This window comes from Pavona decussata, unplaced genomic scaffold (assembly GCF_977016875.1).
Source record: "Pavona decussata unplaced genomic scaffold, jaPavDecu1.1 SCAFFOLD_67, whole genome shotgun sequence".
Taxonomy (NCBI): Eukaryota; Metazoa; Cnidaria; class Anthozoa; order Scleractinia; family Agariciidae; genus Pavona; species Pavona decussata.
The window spans coordinates 3,983,607-4,008,548 of record NW_028145486.1 but is presented as its reverse complement, the minus strand read 5'-3'; the positions used below and the strand labels follow the sequence as shown (position 1 = coordinate 4,008,548).

Sequence of the window (24,942 nt, the reverse complement as noted above, 5' to 3'; positions counted from 1 at the left end):
CAATCACCATATTAATTCAGATGAAGGCCGCTACGAACCGCGGGCGCATTTGACTTTTCAAGATGGCGGCCCACGAAATTGACGTCTTTAGCTTGACAGATATCACTGAAATACAGCAAGCTTATGCCCAAATCCACCTACATGAGGTATGTAACAAAGCTCAAAAGTTCTAGACAACAAGAAGTTCCAACAAAAGTCAGAATGAGGCAATATTTCATGTGTTTTCCGTCTGTGTCTACGTGTCACTTTGGAGGGGACCAGTCGTTTACTTTATATAGACCCCCCAACCTCCAACACCTCCGGGCTTACCCCCGAGAATTAGCGTTATTTTCGGCAAGATTTCCACACAGCTCATTTATATAATTATGCATACATATTTGCATACATTGGTGTCATCAGTATTATTAGGTATACCCCAGTCTGCAGAGTATGGCAGGCATGCATTCTGTAACGTGTACCACATGCAGTATCATCTTCAAAGTTACCCGAATGCCCTGACACGTGCAGGTTGCCACACTTCAGTATTCTTAGTCCCAGCTCTGGAGGATGAAGGGCTAAACTACCAAATACAGGGCCACTTTAATTTCATCCGTATAAAAAACGAGCTGGCTTGTTTGGCTCGTTTGATTCTCGCACTGCCGACCCAAATGAGCCAAATGAGCCACCAAATATGCAGATGTTGGACTTAATGTGCATATTCTTTTTATCTTGTTTTTTACATCCACTGCCAAGCCAAACGAGCCACCAAATATACGGACCTAAGACTTAACACTTTATATCTCGTTCTTTACATCCACTGCTGAGCCAAACGAGCCACCAAATATAATTGTCTTCAAAAGTGGCCCTGCATGGTGTAGTTGCTCTGGATGAAGATTTTTGTCTCCAATCTGCATGTTTGCAATTCCTAATAAAACAAAAAGTATGCAAACGATAGTTGTGTGTACATGTGCCATTTTTTGCAGACTTAGGCATCATGCTTCAACCTGAGATCTATTAACCAACCACTTCTCCAGAGTCCATGAATTAAGGTTTAAGCCACAATGGGTGACTGCTTTAATTCACTATTGTGGCACTTATCCAGTGGAACGATCTCGCTAATGAGAAATGTATGGTGATGTCCTCCCGACGAAACTACTCAAGCTATTTGGTTACTTAACTTAATTGAATTCAATTGGACCTAATGGAATGATTGGGTTTGATTCAGTTCAGCAATTGAACACAATCAAACCACAAAAGTTGTGTGAGAGTTTGATTGCATTCGATTTCTGAACCCAATCGAACTTAATTGGACGATGTAAACCATCACTCGAATTGAGAAGAATTTTGAAGTCTTTTTTAGCATACTACTAGAACAACAAAGAATTAGGTGAAACGAACAATAGATTGATATAACTTTACTAAAACATCATTTTGTGATCCACTACTGTTATCATCTTTAATCATTTTTAATAGAATGTATGCCAACTTGGCCATCCAACCTAATCAAAGTCAATCAAAGTTCAATTGGGTTTTCAAGATTGGTCCAATTTTTTTGTGAGAGTTCGATTGTGCTTGATTGTCGAACTCAATCATACCCAATCGTTTGATTGAGTTCGATTAAGTTTGATATTAAGTGAAACATTCGATTTGGTTTGAGTAGTTTCGTCAGGTGTCCTTTACATCTTTCAAAAGATTTCTGCTCCCCACACCAAAAAATTATCTTCTCAATACTTGGGCTCCTCTGTCAGCACGGTACAAGGGTAAGAGTTTAGGTTCTTGGGAAGCACAGTGCCACTGATCAGGAGTTGATGAGAACACATGTACATTAATGACCAAAATAATGACTTGTTTCTGGTGAAAAATATGTGGGTGACAGCGAGAGCACTTGACAGTTGCAGGTCAGATGAGAGTTTGAACTCATTGTGAATCTCCTTGATTGGCGCAATTTTTTTTTAGTTAAAAATGAAATCATATTCAGTTACAAAAAAAAAAGTCCTCTAATCACTAACAACCAAAGCGAGGATCAAAACGTACCAAATTTACCATCAACCATGGTGCTACTTATTGACACACATCCAGTGGCCTGATGTAGACCGGGAGTTAAGCAGTCAAAATGTTGCGATCCACACCACTGTGACACAGACAAACAATTAATTTGTGCTCTTACTTCGTTTTGCTTTGCTGTTGTTTCTTAATACTATTAGCAAAAATTGAACAATGAACTGGATGCTATCTTGGACAACCAGCCCAGACTTGATGCAAAAATGAACACATTACAGAATGTTATGTGAGTAATGAACACATTTTTAAAGTACAACATATTAACTGTAATAATATTAAGACTGCTAACCAAACTGACTGAATTCTATTTCCACTGACTAAATTGCTTTAAGGTGGCTTACTACAGTTTTTTTACTGTGCGATTCTTTGATATGCGTGCGCACTCCCCAAAGCACGTGAAAGCATCACGCGTGAGGAAAATCACACGAGCTTGCTGAGGAAATCGCGTGAGCACAAAAACAAAATGGCGGCTCTCGGAAAAATCTCCTGGTATTCCAGGTCGGTTTCAGAGGTGTGTTTACAGTAGCTAGATCATGTTCGGGCTTGATAACTGAAAAAACGTGTTGTCTAATGGTTGCCGTTCCTTAACAGCCTTAAAGCCTTTGCAGAGTTGTGATTTTGCGCCAAATGTTTGAGCACGACAGCAGCATTCACTCACCAGTTGGAGCGCGCGCCCGCGCTGGAACCCGGGTTTTTCCAGAGCAAGCATGCGCAATGGTCTTCTCACCGTAGGTCGCAATAATTATATTTTCTCGCTTAATTTCTTCTAATCTAGCCGTACAACCTATGTTCAAATTTTTGCTGTTGACCGAAAACACTAAAACGGAAACGTGAACATTTTTTAAAGAAAATCTGTCAGAATTTTTTTTAGGAATTTTCAAATAAGGCAAAATTTCTCCCTGACAAAATTTCGTGTTCTTCCCTGTGAATATTCACTTTTGCGCACTTTCCAAATCCTGAAATTTTGAAGTGGGGTTGTACGTCTAGATTTAAAGCCGGACAACTCTAAAAGGTGTAGTTTCCAGGCCCCCACTAAGACTTATTCTTTTGTATTTAACACTTTTTGAGCATTCGAAATTTAATTTCTGACTCAAAATTACCTGTATTGTATTTACTGTACTAGAAAAAATGTCCAAGGAAATTCGTCTTGACGTTTTTCTTAAGTTCAATTTAAGGCCTTCTTTCACTCCAGAAAAGTGTAGTAAGCCACCTTAAGTACGTAATTGTAGAAATTAACTATAATTTATTATTTACAATAAGAACATAATTATTAACATCAAGCAGTCCTAGCCTTCTCTAAATATTTAATGTGAAGCAAAAAGCTTGAAAAGAGTGTGAGGGTAATTTGAACAAATACTAGCTTGATATACACTCAGATATAATATGTTTTAGCTTGCAATCTACAACAAAGTGAAGGACAACTTGTACATGTAGATTACAGCTAAAAAACTTCAAAACTAAGTTGCTAGAAACCATGAAATATTTTAAATTGCATTCTCGAATTATTCCAAGAAACGTTATTTTAAATTTCCCTTCACAGCGTAACCCCTCCTACTTGAGGATTGCTGGTATACATGTACTATTATAAGAAGTTACTTATACATTTGTAAGGTTTATACAGCTCAGTTTTATGTGATGGATAACTTATTTTTCAGTCCCAATCTGCAGCTGGTGATGCGAGATGCACAGCATTTGCACACCATGATTTCCAACACTTCAGATTTAGCAGAAAAGGTCAGCAGCAAAGTGCGACTCCTGGATCTTGTTAAGGTTGGTTAAATTACCTTATTGTATACTGTAGTACCAAGAAACATCCATATTCCTACCCTTCCCCAACCGCGCCCCTCACCAACACAGAAAGAATTGGAAATTCCAGAGGAGTGTGAACCAAAAAAATAAGGAAAGTTCAAAGCTAAATTGGCTTTTCGCAGGGAGTGGGAGGGTCTTGAGAAAATCCTTCTGTGAGGGAGCTTTTGACTGCCAGCTGTATGGATATTTTCTGGAAAATACACATTGACTTCTGATAACAATTCTCTGGTTTTGTTGTTACTATGACAATCAAACATGGCTGGTAGAATTTTGGCATTTGTTTAGTCAGTCTAGTTTAAAAGGGGTCCATTTCAAAGAGGGCCAAAGAGGTCCATGTCAAAGAGGGTCAAAGGGTTCCATTTTAAAGGGGTCCATGTATAGCCTTATCTAAATCTGCGTTATTGTGTAAAGTTAAGTTTTCCGTTTTTTCCAGAATGTTTGTAATTTGCTGTCAGTAATTTTTTTTGTCTTGTCACGCCTTGACTAGCTTTGTGGCTATTTGTGGGACAAGCCCTTTATATAATCTAAACCTGTTAATAAATTGTTGTTGTTGTTGTTGTTGTTGTTGGGGTCCATTTCAAGACATAAGATGCATTCTTTTGGGACTATTCTGTTCATTCCTATTCCTGTTTAGGAATGAGTACATGTGGTATAAGTGGAATAAGGGTTTCCAAAAGGACACATGTGGTGTTGTGCTTCAGAACCAGTGCATGGAATAGTTCGGACCTGACTTCCTGAGGTCACTTTCACAATGCTGCATGTGGTCACCTTATTACATAAATATAGTTAGTTAATTTGTGACTGTATTCCACCCAAATGTGATCACTGAGTTAAGTTTGATTGAAATTTCCTTTATCTGTATTTTTATTATTTATTAAATTACATATAATTTTTATTTCAGAACAGAGTTCAGGATACAATAAAACGTGTTGATGACATCCTTGATTTAAAGGTAACGCAACATCTGCACATTTGCCTATGCTGCATTATGATTGCCAATGAGTAACACTGATCTACGATAGGATGTAATGTTAAGCCTGACCAACATCTTTAGAATTTCTCTTTCATCACTGTTTGATTATATTTTAAAAACACTACAGGCCAGAAGAACAAAAGGACATGATCGCTAAACATAAAATGCCTTGACGTTTAAACAAAATCTCCCAACTAATACCATAAGAAATGTATCAAGAACATTGAGGAGAATTTATACTTTGATATTGGGGCTTAAAGATGCTAAGTTTCTTGTAAAGTTTGAGATTAGTCAAAGTTAATTGAGGGACTAAAAAAAATTAACAAAACGACTGTTAGGTGACACCAACCTATCCTTGACTACTTGAGTAGTTTTTAATAATATAAGTCTCACTTTTAATTAAGAAGCTGTGCTTTGATTGAACACATTTTTATAGTAGAAAGACCAGCCTCAGCTAGCATCTTTGTTGTGAAAAGATCTGCACCATTGCTGGCATTTGTTTGACTCTTCATTCATGTCTTTCTAGGCCTGTGTGGATGGCGTCCAGACAGCACTGAACACAGAGCATTATGAACAGGTGCAGTAAGATATTAAAAGTTGTTTCTGTTATAGAATGGAGGGAGTTGGACAAGAGAAGCAGAGTAGATGTTGACGTACACATACAACTGAAAAGACTGCAGCATCCATTTAATGATAGGGACCTTCAGATTTTACTACGAGTACCAGATTGAGTATTAGTTGGTACACCTTTTCAAATCTTGTTTGCGTAGTTTAGATAACAGCTTGTCACACCAATCTTGTTTCTAGGGTCTCCTTATCTGCTGGTAATCAACGGGTAGGAGCGAGAGTTCTGGGGAGGTGACTAATTTGAAATTTGAAAGTTGTACTTGTACTCAATCGTGTACTTGTACTCTGATCTGAAGGTCCCTAACGGCGGGCACATAACCACCAACCTGATAAATACATGTATGTGTATAGCCTTGGAATTGATGATAACTGTTGTCACATAATTTGAATTTTCTCTTTTATCATAATTCTTTCACAGGCAGCAGCACACATTCACAGATATCTGAATCTAGATGAAGAGATGCTAAAAGAAATTGCAGGAGATTCCAAAGAGGGTAAGATTTTAGTTTGGCATCTCTGCAAACAGTTTTCGCAGATGAAACATAGGGTTTTGACAGGAAAGTGTTCAGGTCTCCTCACTGTTAATAACTTATTTTTGGTTTGATAGCTGTCAAACCAGTCTTTAATTTTTATTTCCTTTGTCTCTTATTCATTTCAGTGATCGGAACAAATTTGAACCACAACATAGACACTTTCAGGTTTTAAAAATAAAAAAATAAAAAAAATTTTGAAAAATTTACCCAGTATACATACTAATCTTGCAAAACGTTTTGTGGGAGACACATTTCCTTTATTTGAGGTCAGCAACATTTAGGTTCACTCCTGCCCTCCCCTCCCCTCCCTTCCCCTAAAACATTTGTGAGTGTAGGATTAACATTCATTCGACCAGTGTTGACTGAGTGCCTTAGTCTGCATTTGCTGCAAGGTGAGTCAGGGAAAATTTTCATTGTGTCTGCATTGACCACTGATTGTTGGTGTACTTTGTGATTGTTGCAAATAATCAGCTTTTATCAATTTTTATCCAGGTTCTGATTTGGGAGGAGCATTTGCATTACTCCATGAAGCTGAGACAAAATTGAAAAGAATAGTTCATGACAAGTTTGAGGCTGCCATTCAGAATGGTGACAGAAACTCTGTTGAAAGGTACTGTAAGTTGCTTTTAAAACTCCTATTATAATAGTTATTGATTGTCCAAATTAAAATTAGGAATGTCATTTGAGATTAGATGCAGTTTGATTTAAAAAAAATCCAACTTATAGTGCTCAGTTAACCCTAACAGTAATCAGCATCAAATTTCTCCTTGAAATATCATTGCTTAATAATATATACCCGTACCCCTGAGGTCATGAGATATAAAGATATATGATGAATTTTCTTGATATTTATATGACTTCTCCTCAGTACTTTTACATGAAGAAAAGTATGGAGACCAGATAGGAGAATTTGTTGTTTGATAATAGGGGTTAAAGGGTTAACCCTTTAAGCCCTGATAGTGCCATATGGCACAAGATGCAATTACATGCTCAATATTCAGTCAATTTGCATGAAATTTGCACAACAAAAGATCTTGGAAAGATCTGCACATGGAAGGCATAATATCATGCCCCCCTCCTATACAAGACTTGATTTACCACCCCTGCAACTTTTGGAACTTTTTATCTTTGTACTTTTTAGGCCAAGTTAATATCTGACAACAACCAAAGCACTGAGAGCTGCAAATTAAGCTATAGTTTAGGGACATACCCAATCTGTACAAGGAACAGGAAAATTTTAAATGTTTTTATTTTTTTTTCATTTTGGGCGCTTGTCAATTCAATCTGTGACCTCCTCCATTTCTTTTGGTGTGATTTATAGCATACCCCAGAAAATACCTTTCAAATGGTATATCACATGTGGTCTCCTGGCCACAGTCATGGTTACCGATTTAGAAAAGTTTGGCATTTCCCTTGGGGCTTAAAGGGTTAAGGTAAAATATTGTAAAAGTCACAATCAATCAACCAAGTGGGAAGCAGCTCTTTTGTGCTGGATAATTTTACAAAAATTCACTTTAACTGTGAATGTTTCAACTGTCTAACAGAGAGCCAATCTTCAGTGTGAAGTCATCTTAGGTTTGGTGACATCTACATTTACCTGAAAGTGAATTTAGCACAACTGAATAATATTAAGCTATAAAATGAATTAAGGGCTGAAAGCATTAAGTACTCTCTTTTGTTGAATTTTATTTCAATTTGTTGTTTCATTCAAAATTAAATTGCCAGGGAATTTTTTTGTATGTGTCCTTCGAAATTATTTAATCAAAGAACATTGCTCTGTGTTTTTCATTCTAAAGTACGTGTCTGTTGTTTTTGCTTCCTTCTTCGGTTTTTGTTCACTGACTTGATATTTTGGCCTTGTTTTTCTTGAATACTAAATGCAAACCAGCATGTGCATACGTGACCTTCTGACTTGGTGCTAAATGTGCTGAGTATTTGTTTTTAGGTTTTTCAAGATTTTCCCACTGCTTGGTCAGCATCAAGATGGGCTGGAAAAGTATGCTAAATACTTGTGTTCTCAGGTGAGCTGGTGACCATAAAAATGTACTTCATTTAGTGACTATGACGAAAATAAAGTATTGTTAAGGTCTTTTTTATTTTATTTTGCAAGACTAATTGCTTTCACAATGGTGTTGTTTAAGAACAAAATCCATACCCCTCTAATATGGAAGGCGTTTTGGTTTCAACTGGCCAGTAATTTTCTATTAAATATACTGTATCTTAGGATGTGTTACATGTAACATGAACGATAAAGCAGTTCAGGTTTACAAACACTAGATATAGCCCCCCCCCCCCCCCCTTCCATACCTGTACGCCCAATAAATTTTCATCGAAAATATTATGTGGCCTACACCTTGTTACAGTGTCTAGTACAACCACCATTGGAAGTGCTCTCACAATAATGTCATGATATAGTGATATAGGTAGTTAGAGGTGCTAAACTTAACTTGATATCTTGTGATGGTATATATATACATGTCGTGTTTTGAATTTCTTTCCTTTTTACTGTAATATTACCGTAATTCTTTTGCCAAAAGTAAAAAAAAAAGGTATTATTATTATTATTATTATTATAAAAAAATTTTTCTCTCTCTGCTTTTTATTTGCTTATTTATTATTATTATTACTATTACTATTATTATTATTATTATTATTATTATTATATTATTATTATTATTATTATTATTAATATTATTATTATTATTATTATTGGTGAAATCCCTCTGGCAGAGCAGATGTCTTTTCCAGGTTTGTTTTCACTTTTTCACTTACTGATGGAAAAGACATCTACTCTGGCAGGCTACCACATTCTCTTCTCGTGGATAACTAGTTATTCTGGCCATTTATTTATGTCTGTTTATTGGTAGCAGTCAGCATATCATATGCTTCTGATCAGTAGTCAATCTTACAGCTTAATTTTTAAATTTGTACATCTCAACAGATTGCAGCCTACTGCCAGAAGAATCTTGATAATGCTGTTGCTGTCAAGGAATCAGGTGAGAGCATAAACTGATTTTTACTACAATTAGTAATAAATATTATAATTAAAAATAATAAATGCACCATTTTAACCTGATAAATATAGAACTAATAAGTTAAGTCTACACAAACTGTTTACAACACTACTCTCCAAATTTAAGCAAGGTTGCATTGCTTCACTAAACATACAACCTGATATTAAAATAAAATGATTAATTTCTTACTTTTCCCACTGTTTGCTTTCAGACCGTCATGCTAATGTTGTGTTTGCCAACACCCTTACGTTACTGTTTGAGTACATTGCACATATGGTGGAGGAACATCAGCCGTTTGTAGAAACCTATTATGGTAACTAGCTAGCTAGCCTGAACTGCACCCCTCTCTCCTTCCACTTCTCCAAATCTCCCATCCCTTTGTGTCTGATCACATGGTTACATTATTATTCAATGAATTTTTTTTCCTTTTCATTGGTTGAAGGCAAACCATGTGACCTGCAAATAACTGCCTACAAATAATGGTCTGCTATTGTGCAATACTGTCCAACTGTATTTTTCTGCAAATAAAATTCTGCTCATGCGTAATTGAAACCATGCTCTTGTGTGAAAATGGCAGATCCCTTCCCTGAGCTTAGCACTTACCGCTTCCCAAAAATAATTATGATAAAACAAACTCGGTGATCAAATGATAAAACAATTATTTAATATGTTTTTAGGACCAGGAAAAATGTTTATTATGCTACAGCCTATACAGGTATGTAATTTGATTAGTTTAAACATAGTTATTTTATTTAATATTATTGTAACTTAAAGAAGCAACTCCTCATTTTTTGATGTCTCTTGAAGGTCACGTAATGCAGGTGTACCATATTTTGGTTTCTCTTCACTCTCACCAAGTTAAAATCATTGCTCAGCTAAAAAAAAATGAATGTTTTTCACTTTTAATTATTAGCTATCTTCAGGCTTCCTTACTACAGAATTACAAAAGGTTTTCCAAAATGTTTGTCTTGAAATTGAATTAGGATTCAAGTATTTAACAAACAGAACAAAACTTCTCAACCTTAAAGTCAAAAACATTCACAGATCAGATATTGTTTACAAAAAGGAATGTACTTGTGGTGTTTACAATAATTATTTGTACATTCATGTAGACTTAGTTAAAAGCTGATCAGGATAAACCTTATCCCTGTTCTGCTGTGAATTGAAAGTGAGATGACAGTGTAGTTTGAAGTTTGTTTGCTATATCTAACATTTTTATTTTCAGGCTGAGTGTGATAAACAAGGAAATCAAGTGGTGGATCAATTTATCAAAAAACGACAGTTTGAGGAAAAGGTAGATATTGAAGTAGCTCAAAATTGAAGAGAAATGTGGAGCAAGATCTGTTTTGGACAAGAAATAACCACAATTTTATTTGATAGGTCAAATTATCTTGAGTACATGGGATTATGATATGATTTGCCTCCACTGATGGGGAGCACTGTAAATAAACCCTGATCTTCCATTTAGATACAACTGTTAAACAGAACCAATCTGGTGCCTTGGAAGTTAAAAACAAAAATAATTTATTATATTCAATACTTGCTTAGTTCATAGTCCTCTGATCTCTGTCTTTCATCTTGGTCAATCTATTTCGGGTCACATGGTAACTCATCTCAGATATGTCATCAAAATGAATTGACCGTGAGGACCTGGGGGAAAGCCGTACAGGAACTAGGCAAATTTAGTACTTCATTTTTATTGTTACTGATTGTATCTATTAAGAGTACTCAGGTTTTATCACTCTTTGTCTCTAGTTTAAGTCAGTGAAGGGCAGTCAAACATTCAAAGGTTCCTCTGCTAATATGGAAAGGTAAGTAACAAGTCTGTGTCAGTAGTCAAGCTGCACAGGAATTTATGTTTTGAATTCAATCCAAGGCCACTGTGATTATACAATTATTATTACAATATTAAGCTAGATGCTAAGAAGGGAGAGGGGAGGGGAGGGCAGGCATAGGCTGGGGATTTGATGGCAATTTTCTTCCTACAATGGGGGCTTTTGACTGTTTTTTAGCAGACTTTCTAACAAACTTTTAAAGATGTTTAGTGAGTCTTTTTCCTTGCATCCACACTCTTACCCAGAAATGCCCTGCAGTGGGACATTTGAACAACGAATCTCATCTTGATTCAAATGCTCTGTCTTTGGCCAGCCCTCCCTTCACAGCTTAATATTAGAGTGATGTCTACAGCAGCTTCCATTAAGGTCTCACGTGATTGGCTTGCAACCCTTCTAGCAAACAATAGAACAAAAAACAGAACAATAACCCCAACCCTAACAACAGTAGCGGCTGCTACACAAATAATAAATTATTATTAAAAACAATTACAAGCTTACAAGAGCTGCTACACTACTGTTTAGCAATATTATAGACATTGCAGTATAATGCAAGTCTTAATTTGTGTTATTGATTTGGTTACATGTAAATCTAGATCTGTAAACTTGTGTTTTATTTTTAGATATGATCCAAGAGAGCTTGATGTTGTTTTGAGAGAAGTTGTTATCATGAACGCAAGGGCAGAGATGTATTTAAGGTTCATTGAGAAAAGGATCATGGTAAGAGTTTCAAGTTCCTGACATGTTTTATTGTTATAATTTATAACTCACACCAAAATGTTATTTTGTGTCTTAGAATGCCAAACCAGTGACATTTTCACATACTTACATACTTGCGCCCTTCACTTGTGGACAAGTTTAGTTAAGAGCAAGTAAAATGGTCACTTTGAAGTATGCCGCTAGGTTTTTAGTGCAAACCAAAAGAGCAAATTCAAAGGTCTTTATATCGTCCATGTATCAATTTCTGATTCTAAATATAATGTTAAAGAGAACTCTTACTCATAAAGAGTATTTTTATTGCTATTTTTTTTTTTTAATTTGGACTTTGTAAGAGTGAATAAGTATTCTCCCAAATTGTATGTTTAGGATGATATTGAGAATATACCAGAGGAGGAAAAAACAGAAGGTACAACTGTGAAATTGCTACGGAAAGTTATTGACCCCATGCCAGATTCATCCATTCGTAATTTGTTTTAAGCTGATTTGATGTTGCAATATAATATTATTGAAATGTGAAATTTGTTAATGATTGCTTCTGAAAAAACAATCTTTAACACTAAAGGTAACCTAAGTACTGTTTCTTAACAATAGTCTCTGATAGTTAAGAAACAATGCTTTAGATACATCTTAACTTACGAGGGCATGAATTTGGCCACAGGTCTGTAACTGTCCATCTTTAGCTTCTGAGCTGTAATATTATTTTTCATGATTCTGCTAAGCTGTAACCTACAAATGTAATGAAATCATATAATCCTAATTAAATCATCGCTTTCTTTCTTTCTTTTTTTTTTTTTTTTTTCGTGCCTTCATTTCCTGAATCCATCCTGTTGTTTATTTATTTGTTTGCCACACATCATCAAATATCATCAAAAGAATAGAAGTTAGTTGTTACAAACATACATTAAGGTCATGGGGATTTTAAAGAAAACCATAGGGATTATGAGTTCACACTCTTCCTTGATTTAGGAGTATACATGTACATTGCATGAAGAAAAAAATTCATGTTCAGAGCGACAGCAATAAATAAATATGACTATGCACTGGTTAACATATAAATTTGTTTTCCAAGAATTGCTAGGCATTCAAGACAAAGTGATATCCAACTGTCATCTAAGCAGAAAAATGCAGGTGAATTACTTTTTTTCGACCTTTCTTAGATACCTACCTATAAACGTTGCATGTATGTTTTTTTTCTTTTCTTTATCCATTATACATGTATTTCTATGTGACTATGCAATAGTGTATTTTTAATTCCTTTGTGGCTTTGCACACACTATTAATTAAAAGCGAAAAACTGTCGGTTAAGTTCCTCACTTATGGGTCAAATGATAAGAGACTTTGAAATACTATTAAGAAAATCCCCATATGAGGGCTGTGCGTGTCAGTGCTAAGCCTTACGGCCCTGACTAAAAAGAGATATGGCCTCCACTAGAAACGATTTTTAACTTAACAACTGCGTTGCTGAGTGGAGTTTGGGTGCCTGTGATACATAGGAGCTTCCACTATTGGCAGCCAGCTCCTAGATGGAGACCGCTCCCATGGCTGGGAAATCCTGGCAACCCAGCCATGAGCCCCCACGCGGCAGGGGAAAAAGCAGGCACCCGTCACACTGAGAACACCAGTGGAAAAAGGGGAAGGGGAGGGGGAGGGAAGAAATCGCTATAAATTGAGTCACAATATTGTGAAACGCCCACGCTGAAAAGCACGCTAAAAAATACTAAATGTACTAGACCACACTAAGATGCATGCTGGTCCCAGAGCATGACGGGTCCTGGTACATGCGCATCTCGCAAACGCCGCTGGCCAACGGGATGGAACAGGCGCTCCTTGTTGTCAACTCCGTTAAATTGCATTTAACTGCATTTAATATAAAAGTCCACACGATAGCAAGCAAAATTAATGTGAAACTTCGCTTTGGAGGTCATAGCTTGTTGTCATAATCATTCCTTGTGGATAACCTAAGTATACATATTAAAACAGTTTTCAATTGGCCTTATGATAAACCACTTATAAATTGACTCAAATAGGTCCGGCTGGCTGGGCTGCGAGAATAGTTTGATTCTCGGTCATGGTACATGGATCTCGCTGTGTTCTTTCCGTATGCCATGGATGACTCCTAGCGAAAATTTTGCTATTCACCCTCCCCTCACATTCACCCACCCCACCCCACTCCTTCCACAAGTACACGTTATTCAAGAGTCGATCAATTTTTACAGGAGCTGATTGGAAATTACATTTACATGGAAGAGTATTTCATGAGAGAAACTGTAATGAAGGTGAGTGACCATGATAGCAATGTTTTACCCAATAATTGAAATGCAGCCAAAATTACTGGAGTTGCACTTCAGACCAAGGTGTCCACACGGTCAGAGCTGCTGTATTCCCAGTTTCTGAAGCATGAAGCAACTAAGATTGCGCTCGATTGAGTACGTTCTGGAGTAGTTATTGTAATTAACCCTTTTTTCAATTGAGTGTCGAAAGCAATTTCGCTTTTGCTTTGGTTTTGCTTTACTAGACTCTATCATTCGTTTGCAAATGGGAAGCCAAACCAAAACCAATCGTGTTTGGTCACACGTGTTTTCCCGCGCTTGGCGCCGGTTACATGTATTTGCTTCGAGTTCTGATTGGCTGATTGTGTTGTTTATATCTGTTGTGATTGGCCAGAGAAATTACTTTGGTGTTGGTTTTACAGCACTCAATTAAAAACCGCTTTAAGCCCTAACAGCGATCAGCATCAAATTTCTCCTTGTAATATCAATGCTTATTCAACCCTTGAGGTCATGAGAATTAAGGCTATGATCATTCAAGGTGAATTTTCTTGATATTTTTAATATCTCCCCAGTACTTGTATAAGAAAAGTATGGGTTTATTGTTATTGTTGTTATTATTATTGTTATTGTTTTTGCTCTTTTGATAGGCTGTCAAGATGGATATTTCAGAGGGTGGTGATGATGAAGCTGTCACGTCAAGTATGGTGGATGATGTGTTCTTCATTGTACAGAAGGCTGTAAGGTAACTTACTCAAATTAACCTCTAACAAAACAATAAACTTTACTGAATTATTTGAAAAGACTGAAGAAGCGATTGCAGCTTTGTCCTCCCCAGGGGGGAGGTATGTTTGGCCCAAAAAGGGTATGGTTTTTGAGCTGGTTGGTCTGAAAATGGGTGTAGATTTTACAGAGACAGGTATGAATTCTAGAAAGCAGGTCTTAGAATGGATTCGAAGTTTAGAGGCCTTGACCCAGTTGTTCAAAGCCCGATTAAGCGAATCCTGGGTTAACGTGAACTTTGATTCAAGTTTAATTACCAATAAATAAAGATTTTTGTAAGAGAGTTTTGTTCCTCAGTTTTGACGTAGACTGTTTTTACCATTAGGCTGAAATTAGCTTTTAGAAACATTTTTAACGAGCGAGCGAAAAACCTGGGTTAACTTTAAATCGTGGATTAGCGTTAATCGGCTTTCGAACAACCGGGCCCTGGTCTGAAAAAGAGTACCGGAAAATGCCATATCTAGGTCTGAAATAGGGTGAGGGTTTGGAGACCAGAGCTGCATACCTCCACCAAAAATACCGAGGAGTACCCTTAAAGGGATAACGTTTCCCACATTTATTGCGAAAATCGTGAAAAAAATTTTTTCTAGAAAAATCACTTCATGTTCTCCTCTGGGTGCTCTAAGAACGACGAACACGTTTTAGAAAAGTTCTTCAGCTTTTGTGAAATATTTTGTGCAGTTTTGGCGATGAGCATGTAATGGTGTGCATGTGTTTGTTAAAAAATTGTACCAATGGACTACGAGATGCATATCTGGTCAAACGTAACGTTTTCCCGGGGCGACCTGCAACAGTCTTACATGGTTGGTCGAGGGGACAAAAGGCCGAACAACAGAACAATGTTCCCAGCCCGGAAAAACAATGCAACTTATGCTATCAGGGTCCAGTGAAATAGAGCTTTTTCAAGATGCAGGTCTAATGGTTTCAGTTTTCCCGAGTTTCTCCCAAACAAATGACGCAGATAATGCTCTAATACAAGAACGGCAAGTAGCGTCAACACTATAGCATTGGCCCGTTAGATTTTACTGGGTTGCAGGTGTTAAAGTGTATGACTAAATGGCCACGTGGTCTTTTTCTTTATTCAGGCGTGCCCTGTCCAGCTCAAGTGTTGATGGAACTTGTGCAATGCTGAATCATGCTTGGTAACTGAGTGTCAATTTTATAAACTTTACTGTATAGTGACCTGATGGTTTAAGATTGGCCTAGATTCAGGAGGCGTTTCTGGGTTCAGATTTGTAATCTAAGAAAATGCTGGCAAAGAGTCAAGTTATGGCGGCAAGTATATGTAAGGAGACTATATGGCAATTTAACATAAGAACTTTATGGTGGCTTAACGTACTTCCCTAAGTTACGCTTGAGATCGTTACTTTCACAGGAGTCGTATTACTTTCGGATGGTCGCTATTTTTAGTCTGTAACTGTCCCGACATCCCGTGGTTTTTCATACACCTTAAAAGTGAATTGTCACGGGGATTTTGCGTCATTTCAAAAACCCCAGAAACGGTTTTGCACAAAATCCTAAATATAATGGTTCAGTTTTGTTACAACTGAAATGACCACCGAAGCGGTAATCAGCCACATTTTCATGGTCCGTCTGTGGTCATTTTGACGGGGTTTGTTTCGTTTTGTTGTACTTTCGTATGTCTAACAGTTATTTTACCAATCACTCTTGTTAGTTTAAGTAACTGGGTCTTTATTTCTACACACAGTGCTCTTCTGTCGTCCGATTACCGAGATGTTTTGATCTCAAGGTTGAAAGCTGGTTTTCCATCTGGCAGGTGGGCACCTCTTGTTAAAAATTTCATTGTGTATTAACTTTTTTGTAGTCGTTTCCTTATGACCTCTTCACACCATGCCCCTTCCGGCGTATGAACTATCCATTTTCGTCAAGGAATCTAGGCTTACAGCAGGACCTGTATATCATTCCTCTTGTGCATCTGCCCTCGGGACACGTTCACAGTACTAAATCTTTGCGTGTTGACCTTTATGTCCTATTTTTCACCAGTCTTGATTTATCTGGAATGTTACAAGGCAAGATTCAAGTGGGTTATTCCTCAAACGCGGAGAATGCAGCCGCCAGAAAGGCTTTCCTTGTAAGTATTGTCTGGTAAAAAAAAAATAATGATAAATAAAAAATAACATTAATAAATAAAAGCCTGCTCCTCCTCCTCCTCCTCCTCCTCCTCCTCCTCCTCCTCCTCCTCCTCCTCATCATCATCATCCTTGCCATCGTCATCATCGATTTACGCCCCGATCAATTCGAAACTTTAGCATTCCCCGCCCGGGCATTTAAACTTTTGAAAATTAGCTTGTTCAAATTCCCGCCCCGCTGGACCAAAAAGCCGTCTCAAATGCCCAACCCCAGGACCGAATTTGGCGATGAAATGCTCCTCCTCAAAAACAAATGTTCCAATTGTTGGTATAAACTATTTGGAAACAGGTTCATTTACATTCAATCAAAATTTCTCTATTCCTTGGAAAATACTGCAAAGTTTGTGGAGTCCGTTCTTAGTGAGAGAATTGCTCACAAAAGCGACATTTTCCATTTTAACTCATCCATGGATCAGGAACCACATGTATTCCACCGGACAAGAAGAAACTGAGGTGTAAACTTGACACTTCAGGTTCAAATTCCCTACCCCAGCCCACCCAGGTTAAGTTCAAAGCCCCACTATTTGAAAGGGCTTTTTGCGTCAAATGCCCTACTCCCCATGCACTCCCCTCGGGAGTGGGGAGGAGGGGGGGGGGTGTTGAAGATTCGAATTGATCGGCGCAGTATTTGGTTGTATCGAAAGAAATGTTTCAATCCTTTCAACATTTGTGTTTTTTGTTTTTTTAGGTTACACTAAATAACATTGAAGTTAGCAGCGAGAACATTCAGAAACTGAAGAAAGATCTCGAGGTATTACTCAAACTTGTTTGTGAAGTATATTTTAGCAGCCTTACGAATCTCATTCTTGTAACTCTAATAAAATTTATTTCCTCTTGTCCGTAGATGGAATGTGGAAGGAACCTAGCTTTTGTGGAACATTCCAAACTTAAGTTGGAGGTAACATGAATGTTTAGATTTATGTACAGATGATTAAGTTTAGACTTGAATCACTCGTTGTAATTGTTCCTTCCAATCAAACTCGTGCGCATATACAGTACAAGAATTCTATGTTTTTAACTTAACCCTTCTTTTAACAAAAATGTCCTTTTGTTTTCTCTATTCAGAGCTGTCTGGCAGACTTGATGAACACGTCAAATATCTTTAAAGATTTACTTCAAGTATGTGACTTCCTTTGTTTGACGTTTAACAAGTTGGTTTCCTTCACTCATTATTTCCAAATTAAGTCGTTATATCATTGCTTTCCCCTTAACTTAAGTTTGTTGTAACTTCTCCAAATCATACTGAAATTTCATAGCAGTATTATAGAACTTGCCGCATGGTGACTGTATAAGTCGAATAACTTCCATTTATTTATTTATTTATTTATTTATTTATTTATTTATCTATTTATTTACCTATCTAATTTTTTAGAGTGGAATATATCAACTGTGTTCCACTGCTGTGATACCAAGATTAAAACCTCTGATCGATGGCTTCAACTCAACGAGTCATAACATATCTGAGGTAAGCGTTGCCCGAGTTTCAGGTGGAACAGGTGGTAATGAAATGTTTTGATGCGGTTTTCTTCGTACTTCAGAACTCTTTTAAAATAAATGCTCACATGTAAAGCCACAACTAAAGGTATCTTTTTGTAGTAGTATAGCCGAATAACGTAGTCGCTGCCAAGCGCGGGAAAACTTGCAACAGGTTCCAAGCGCGGGAAATCTCCTGCAGTCGATACCAAGCGCGGGAAAACGTGCAACAGGTTCCAAGCGCGGGAAATCTCTTGCAGTCGATACCAAGCGCGAGAAAACTTGCAACAGGTTCCAAGCGCGGGAAATCTCCTGCAGTCGATACCAAGCGCGGGAAAACTTGCAACAGGTTCCAAGCGCGGGAAATCTCCTGCAGTCGATACCAAGCGCGGGAAAACGTGCAACCGATGTCTCAATGCCGAAAAACATACAACCAGTTCCAAGGGCGGGAAAACTTGAAACGAGTAATAAGCCTGCCATGCAAATACTATGCAGCTCTTTATGAACCTGTCATTTCGTCGGAACTGTATATGACACAGCTGTATTGTTTCAAGAATAGGGTCCATTGTTTCTGTCGTTTGTTCATTGGCCGTTTTATGCTACAGACGTATAATGCGTCTGGACGACTTTGCGAAAATAATTTTACTGTGTCTTTTAGTTTGTCATTTAGTTCCTCGAGTATAAAGACGGGCGAGAGACGCATTATACCTCTTGGACGAACTAAATTATTTAGTGCGTCTTTGAATACGCACTAAACTAAGTTATATTTAGGTTCATCTTGAACTAAAATGAAGTCAGAAACTCACAATTTGTATTTTTCACGCAGGAGGAGTTTGCGTTTTACGAAGTCAACGATCCATTTGTACAGAATTTCATCACAAGTTTGGACTCAATGCTGACATCTTTTAAGGTGTGTAATTATTAGACGAGCGGACATCTCTTACGTGAGTTGGGATGAGCTTAAAAAATCGTTTAACCAAAATGTCCGCGCTTGTTCCTCTGACTGTAAAAGCGTTGTAGTGTTTTTGTGGAGAACGGCTGTCAAAAGATGAGAGTGTCTGTTTTTCGGCCTGAAGCGGTGCAATCGGTTACAAAATATGCAAAAAACCTGGACGCGTGAACTGACTCAGAACACAGGGGGAAAAGTGTATCACTCCAACCGTTTGTTTCTATTTCTGAAAATAAGAACTGAACGTAAACTTCTGGAAGTCCTTTCTGAATAATCAAAAGCGCTAACCATCAACATCGCGGCGAGCCCTGAGCGAAAAAAGAAAGGATGAAAAAAAAAACGAGGAGGAACCCCTGCCCTTTCACTTCAATTTTTTGCGTGCCTTCAACTACCCAGAAAGGCCCATAGAACATTTTCTTTCAAACGGGAGTTTCCGTATTTCTTGACAACGTCTTCTTTTAACAGTTTTTGCGGAATTTAATTTCCAAATTTTATCCACCGGATTTTAAGGCATTTTTTTGGTCCTTAAACGGTATATTATGGCAGCATTCTGTCAGATAGAAGACCGTCCGAGACGAGTTTCTGGCCTTCTTATATGCGACTGTTTCAGTTATCTCTTTTCCCAAAATACCTGGATACTGTCGGCACGAACGCACATCGTTGAGCGACAAAACATGACTCAAAACTGATACTAATGCCTGCTTTGAACCACTTGACTTGATTTAACTGATCCAAAGTATAATAGCACATTTGCTGGTAGTTTTTTCGCAAGATTACGGCTAGTGTCACACAAACAAGTTTCCTTCGGTTAAAAAGTCTGCATTTGACAAGTTATATATTTTCGTGTGTACGATAAAATTTGTCAAATTTTCCATGACAAATCTCCTGGTTCAAAAAGTGTCGTTCCAGTTTTTGAACAAGGTCACTGAAAATTTGTTTACCCTTCTTACACGAGCAAGTCAAAATTCGAATAAGTAAGGATTTGGTAAAACATTTGACAATAAAAATCTGCGATAAAATATTGTAAGACGTAGCACGACGTTTCGATGTTTTCAGAACGTCATTATCAAGTGAAAGTATTAAGGAAGACTGTGTTGTGGGGAGGCACAATGATCGACAGGAATGTTTCCTACAGATCGTAAACCGCCCTGTTGTTCGCACAAGTTATCTTTTTCTGCTTTTTCAAAAGTGGTTTCCGATCGTCAATATCCCCCCGCCCCCGTTACAATGTTGTTCTAGAAGAAAGACAGTTTTACGGGAACGGTTTGCAACATTGTACGGAGGAAAGTGGAACATATTTGGGTGAGCAGGGCGTCATTAACGTTGCATGTAGCGTAAACTAGGAGTTTAAAATGCAGGGGTAGCAACAATACATATTTGTCGCACATTGCAGCTTGATAGTATGGCTTCATTTTTTTCCAGGGACCACTGACTCCTACCAATTACGACTCCTTAGTCAGTATGGCAGCCACGGAGATAACAACTCAATTGGAGATCTCGGTCATGAAGGCTTCATTCAACAGAGTAAGTTGTCAGTGAGATCAGACAGATAACATTGGGAGGGATGGGATTCGTTTGATAGGCTGTAGATTGTGGAAAACCGTGGAGTATCTTGGAGAAGCTTCTTCCACTAAGGTGTACGGCGAAACGTCTGTGAGGTTACAGCATAGCTTTTACGAGACGTGCGATGAACGCAGCACAGTAAACACCCGCATAAAAGAACAAGTGGATTAAGAACCTCCAGGCTGAAATTCGTCATTTTAGTCACCTGTTATATAAGAATCTTATAATTAATATATGAAGACTTTTTCAGGATGACCTTGAAAAAAGTAGGTTCTCAAATGTGGGTATTTACTGTATAGCATTCTGGAATTTCAAGGGCCGCACGTGAGATGACGTGCATTCGGCGCTTGCAATAGACCGTTGAGCCATGGATTGAATTAAATTAGCACCCCTGCTATTTTCAGGTAGTATCAGATTGTCATGGAAGTTAATTAGCTACATTTCTGCTTCAGTCACTTTGTACCACACCAAAATGAGATTGAAATGATGACTAGTGCGGTTTAAAACTAAAATTTAACCGTAGTTAGCGTAATTGAAAATACTTTCTAGAACCTCAAGAATGTTGATTTCTAATGATTATTTAAATTTTATTGATGACCAGTTAGGTGGCCTTCAATTTGACAAGGAACTGCGTTCATTGGTTGGCTATTTGACAGCTGTCACTCAGTGGACAATAAGAGACAAATTTGCTAGACTGACGCAGATTGCCACCATTCTTAATTTAGAGAGGGTAAGAGAGAAACTTGCCTTTTTTACTCTCTCTCTATATATAATTATCTAACTGGTGGCACGGTGAGCTTGGGAAGACGTGTAACTGGTAGTAGCTTGTGCGGGAAAACACCTAAGCAGTAGTAAGCGCGGGAAAACATGTAACGGGTGACAAGCGCGGGAAATCATGTAACGGGTGGCAAGCGCGGGAAATCATATAACGGGTGGCAAGCGCGGGAAATGGGTAACTGACGGCCAGCGCGGGAAACATGCATGTAACAGGTGGAAAAACGGGAAACGCTGCCCGGGCAAGCGCGGGAAAGTATGTAACATACGCATACAACGTGTCACTTGTAACCAATTACAGGGGCAGGAAAACATTTTACCGGTGTCAAGCGCGTCGAGTGAAATATGTAATCAGTGGCAATCAATTAAAAATTAGCTTGCGAAAAGCTGGAGACGATCTTTATTTTGCCATTTTTCTCCCCGACGCACAGAATTGCGTATATCGCAGGATATCTGTTAATTACGGACGATGAATATTCAGTGCACTATGACCATATTTGGCAGGGTTACAATGTGTTCAATAATACTTAAATACGTGTAACTAGCAACCTGTCGCAAGGGCGGAAAAACAAGTCGCTGGTGTCAGGTTTCGTAAAATATGAAACCAGCGGCATAGTCTAGCAAGCGTGAGTCTTCACCGGAAAACCTGTTCACAAAACAAGTAACCGGTAGTTCGGGAAAACTTACAAGCGCGATGGCAACCACGAGAAAACGTAATCAGTGATAAGCACGGAAAAACGGCGAGGAAAACTTTACTGTTGGAGGTGACCCGTGGCAGGCGTAGGAAACCGTGAAAGGCTGAAAGTAATATCGGATTTTCTTTTTGTTTCATCAGGTTGGGGAGATAATGGATTATTGGGGAGCCAACTCAGGGCCGATGACTTGGCGACTCACTCCAACAGAAGTTAGACAGGTGTTGTCATTGAGGTATACTGAGTAAAGCCATGGTCTCTCCTCTTATAAAGTAAAAAAGTAAAATAAATAAGAATACAATGCACTAAAGTGTTCCTTAAACACGAACCCGCACCGTATAAAAGGAACGTTGACCTGGCCAAGCCGCCAGTCATTTTATAGTAGACAATCAGCTGTGAACATCGCAGAGTTCGTGCGGCAAGATGCAATAGCTTATTGACAGAAAGAAGCTAAGCTAGAAGTTTGCTAATTTGTTTCTGCGGTTTGATTGCAATATATTTTGTTCAAAATACTCTTTTAACAGCTTAGGTTATTTTTTGAAGACACATTTGGCTTTATTTTCTTTTGAAATACCGATTCCACAACGTTTACTTCCAACTTGCTCACAATGTGAGCAAATTCCCAATGTCCGCAATCCCTAATGTGACATCGAGGCGGTGACTGTGTGACAAAGGTGGGAAAAGCTATCCTTTTATAGTGTGGGTCCTTGTTTATCAGTTTTATTTGAATGACCCCGCCCCTTTGAAAAAAAGGAACAACACCACAGCAACATTGAAAACAGTAGAGCTTTCACGCGTTGTGCATTTATTTGTGGCCTACCGTGCGAAGGATAAGGAAGGATCTTTGAGTATTGTTTTGAACAATACGGCTGATAATAGAGAGATTTAGAATCGCGGTTATGTTTTCTTAAAAAAATGAGCACATAGATGAAATTAATGCAAAACAATTCTGGTTTTGGATGCTGACGGATACGTAAAACGACTCAATTTTACTGAGAAACTGAAATCAGCCGGCGGCATATGTAAGATAAACATGGTCACGTGGTCATTTCTGTCGTTTCTCTCTATAAATGATAGAAAAGAATGGGGGTATTCGCACGCTCAACATGATCACGTTACCTAACCCAATCTGAATCATCTTACTTGTTACTAGTTTTAAAGTAATCACCTTAATTTCTCATCTTTTTTGTTTTCCCTAGGGTGGACTTTAGAAGTGAAGATATCAACCGTTTAAAACTATAGCAAAGGAGATGATATGTTATAATAGATATAGGGAAATTTTTAGACAAGGAAAATTTTATCCAGGTGTAGAAAATGAATAATGGGAATTGTAAATAGTCCGTCAAGACTCGAAACTCACGGTTCAGTAAACCATGGTACAATTTTTTTTTTTTTTTTTTTTTGTTGAGCGCAGGAGAGTTACGATGACGTTACACGGAACCGAGGATTTTTAACGCAACCTTGTTTCTTGAACATTTGTTACCCTGTAACAGCGCGCGGACAACTTTCAACTTCGAAATTAATGAAGTAATTTTTCGCAGAAACACATTGCAAGTTTTTAATGTTTTCAAAAACTTGCAATGCGTTACCGCGAGATAATGTTACGTTATCCGCGCGCGGTGTTGCGTTAAAAATTGTTATCAAAAATTACCGCGTCTAACTTCGCCTTAAAATTCATAACTGACCGGCAAAATAAAAAGCAATTTTTGATGAAGTTGTTAAGGCTGCTTACACGTCGTCTAAATATAATTTTATGCACACACGTAAAGTGTACGCCTCCAAGAAGGCAAATTACGTGTTCTTGAGACTACAGCTTTAAATAAGCCGCCCACATAGTAACTAGCTGGTTAAATTTACGTCCAAACTCACGTAAAAATCACGCAGCCAAAAAGTTGTCCCCCTTTTGTAGTCAAACGAGGGAGAAAATCTGTTCTTCGATCAGCAGTGGTAATATTTATTTTGCGTAAGCGCAAACCTTCGTAATCAACTTGTAAGAACAAAAAACACGGAAAATAAAGATTGAAAGCAAGTTTGGTGCGTTCCACTGTCTATTAAATCGCCACGCACAGAAAAATCACTCATTACCACGCGTTAGAATACAAATAAAGGCTCTGTGGGGAAAAAAGCCACAAAACTCGAATACAAACCGTTTATATTTGCTTTTCCAGTCAGGTTTTTCTCTCTATTCTCAGCAAAAGGTCCTCAAAGCGTCCATACTCATGCGTCCAAAGTGTGACTTGGTTGGGTTAAATCAATCAATCAATCAATCAATCAATCAATCAATCAATCAATCAATTTTGTTTAACGAGGGTGACATTTAACAGTCTGACGACGACCAGATCGAATTGGAATTTGGAAATGTTGGTTTTTGTGGAGGGAGGAAACCCGGAGAACCCGGAGAAAAACCCTCGGAGCAAGGACGAGAACCAACAACAAACTCAACCCACATATGACGTCGAGTCCGGGAATCGAACCCGGGCCACATTGGTGGGAGGCCAGTGTTCTCACCACTGCGCCATCCCTGCTCCCTGTAGGTTCATTCTTCATTTTACATATTTTCCCAGCACTAGGCAAATCCCATTGACTTGTGGCTGTTATACAGAGTTTGCCCAGAAGCCTTTCAGTTTTTGAAGACCCTGAGTGTTGGCCCAGCTGTGTTTGAAGCCGCGACCTCCTGCTAAGCATTCCGGTGTTCTACTAGGCTCGCTTTCCGCCTCTCCCTCGGGTCCGCTCATTTTCCCTA

General features: G+C 38.1%; 1 protein-coding gene across 1 annotated transcript; it reads left to right on the top strand.

Moving 5' to 3' along the window:
* The first annotated feature begins 37 nt into the window (after nt 1-37).
* LOC146478169 (conserved oligomeric Golgi complex subunit 4-like) lies at nt 38-24,229 on the top strand. The gene is made up of 30 exons (XM_085112904.1): nt 38-146; nt 2,184-2,266; nt 3,696-3,810; nt 4,751-4,801; nt 5,349-5,399; nt 5,868-5,943; nt 6,475-6,592; nt 7,928-8,003; nt 8,924-8,978; nt 9,208-9,309; nt 9,674-9,711; nt 10,222-10,290; nt 10,752-10,807; nt 11,452-11,548; nt 11,915-11,954; nt 12,618-12,676; nt 13,765-13,824; nt 14,466-14,560; nt 15,684-15,740; nt 16,307-16,375; nt 16,603-16,690; nt 17,437-17,499; nt 17,593-17,646; nt 17,814-17,867; nt 18,121-18,213; nt 19,048-19,131; nt 20,593-20,694; nt 21,335-21,463; nt 22,343-22,434; nt 23,399-24,229. Exons 1-30 carry the CDS (start codon nt 63-65, stop codon nt 23,439-23,441), a joined length of 2,253 nt encoding a protein of 750 aa, XP_084969030.1. The 5' UTR covers nt 38-62; the 3' UTR covers nt 23,442-24,229.
* Nucleotides 24,230-24,942: the final 713 nt, after the last annotated feature.

What these genes read in the sequence shown, in the direction of transcription:
- LOC146478169 (XM_085112904.1), top strand. Translation starts at nt 63, where the DNA reads ATGGCGGCCCACGAAATTGACGTCTTTAGCTTGACAGATATCACTGAA. An exon ending in TCCTCTGCTAATATGGAAAG is followed by an intron (nt 10,808 to 11,451) that starts GTAAGTAACAAG and finishes TTTTATTTTTAG; the next exon opens with ATATGATCCAAGAGAGCTTG. An exon ending in TGAAGGCTTCATTCAACAGA is followed by an intron (nt 20,695 to 21,334) that starts GTAAGTTGTCAG and finishes ATTGATGACCAG; the next exon opens with TTAGGTGGCCTTCAATTTGA.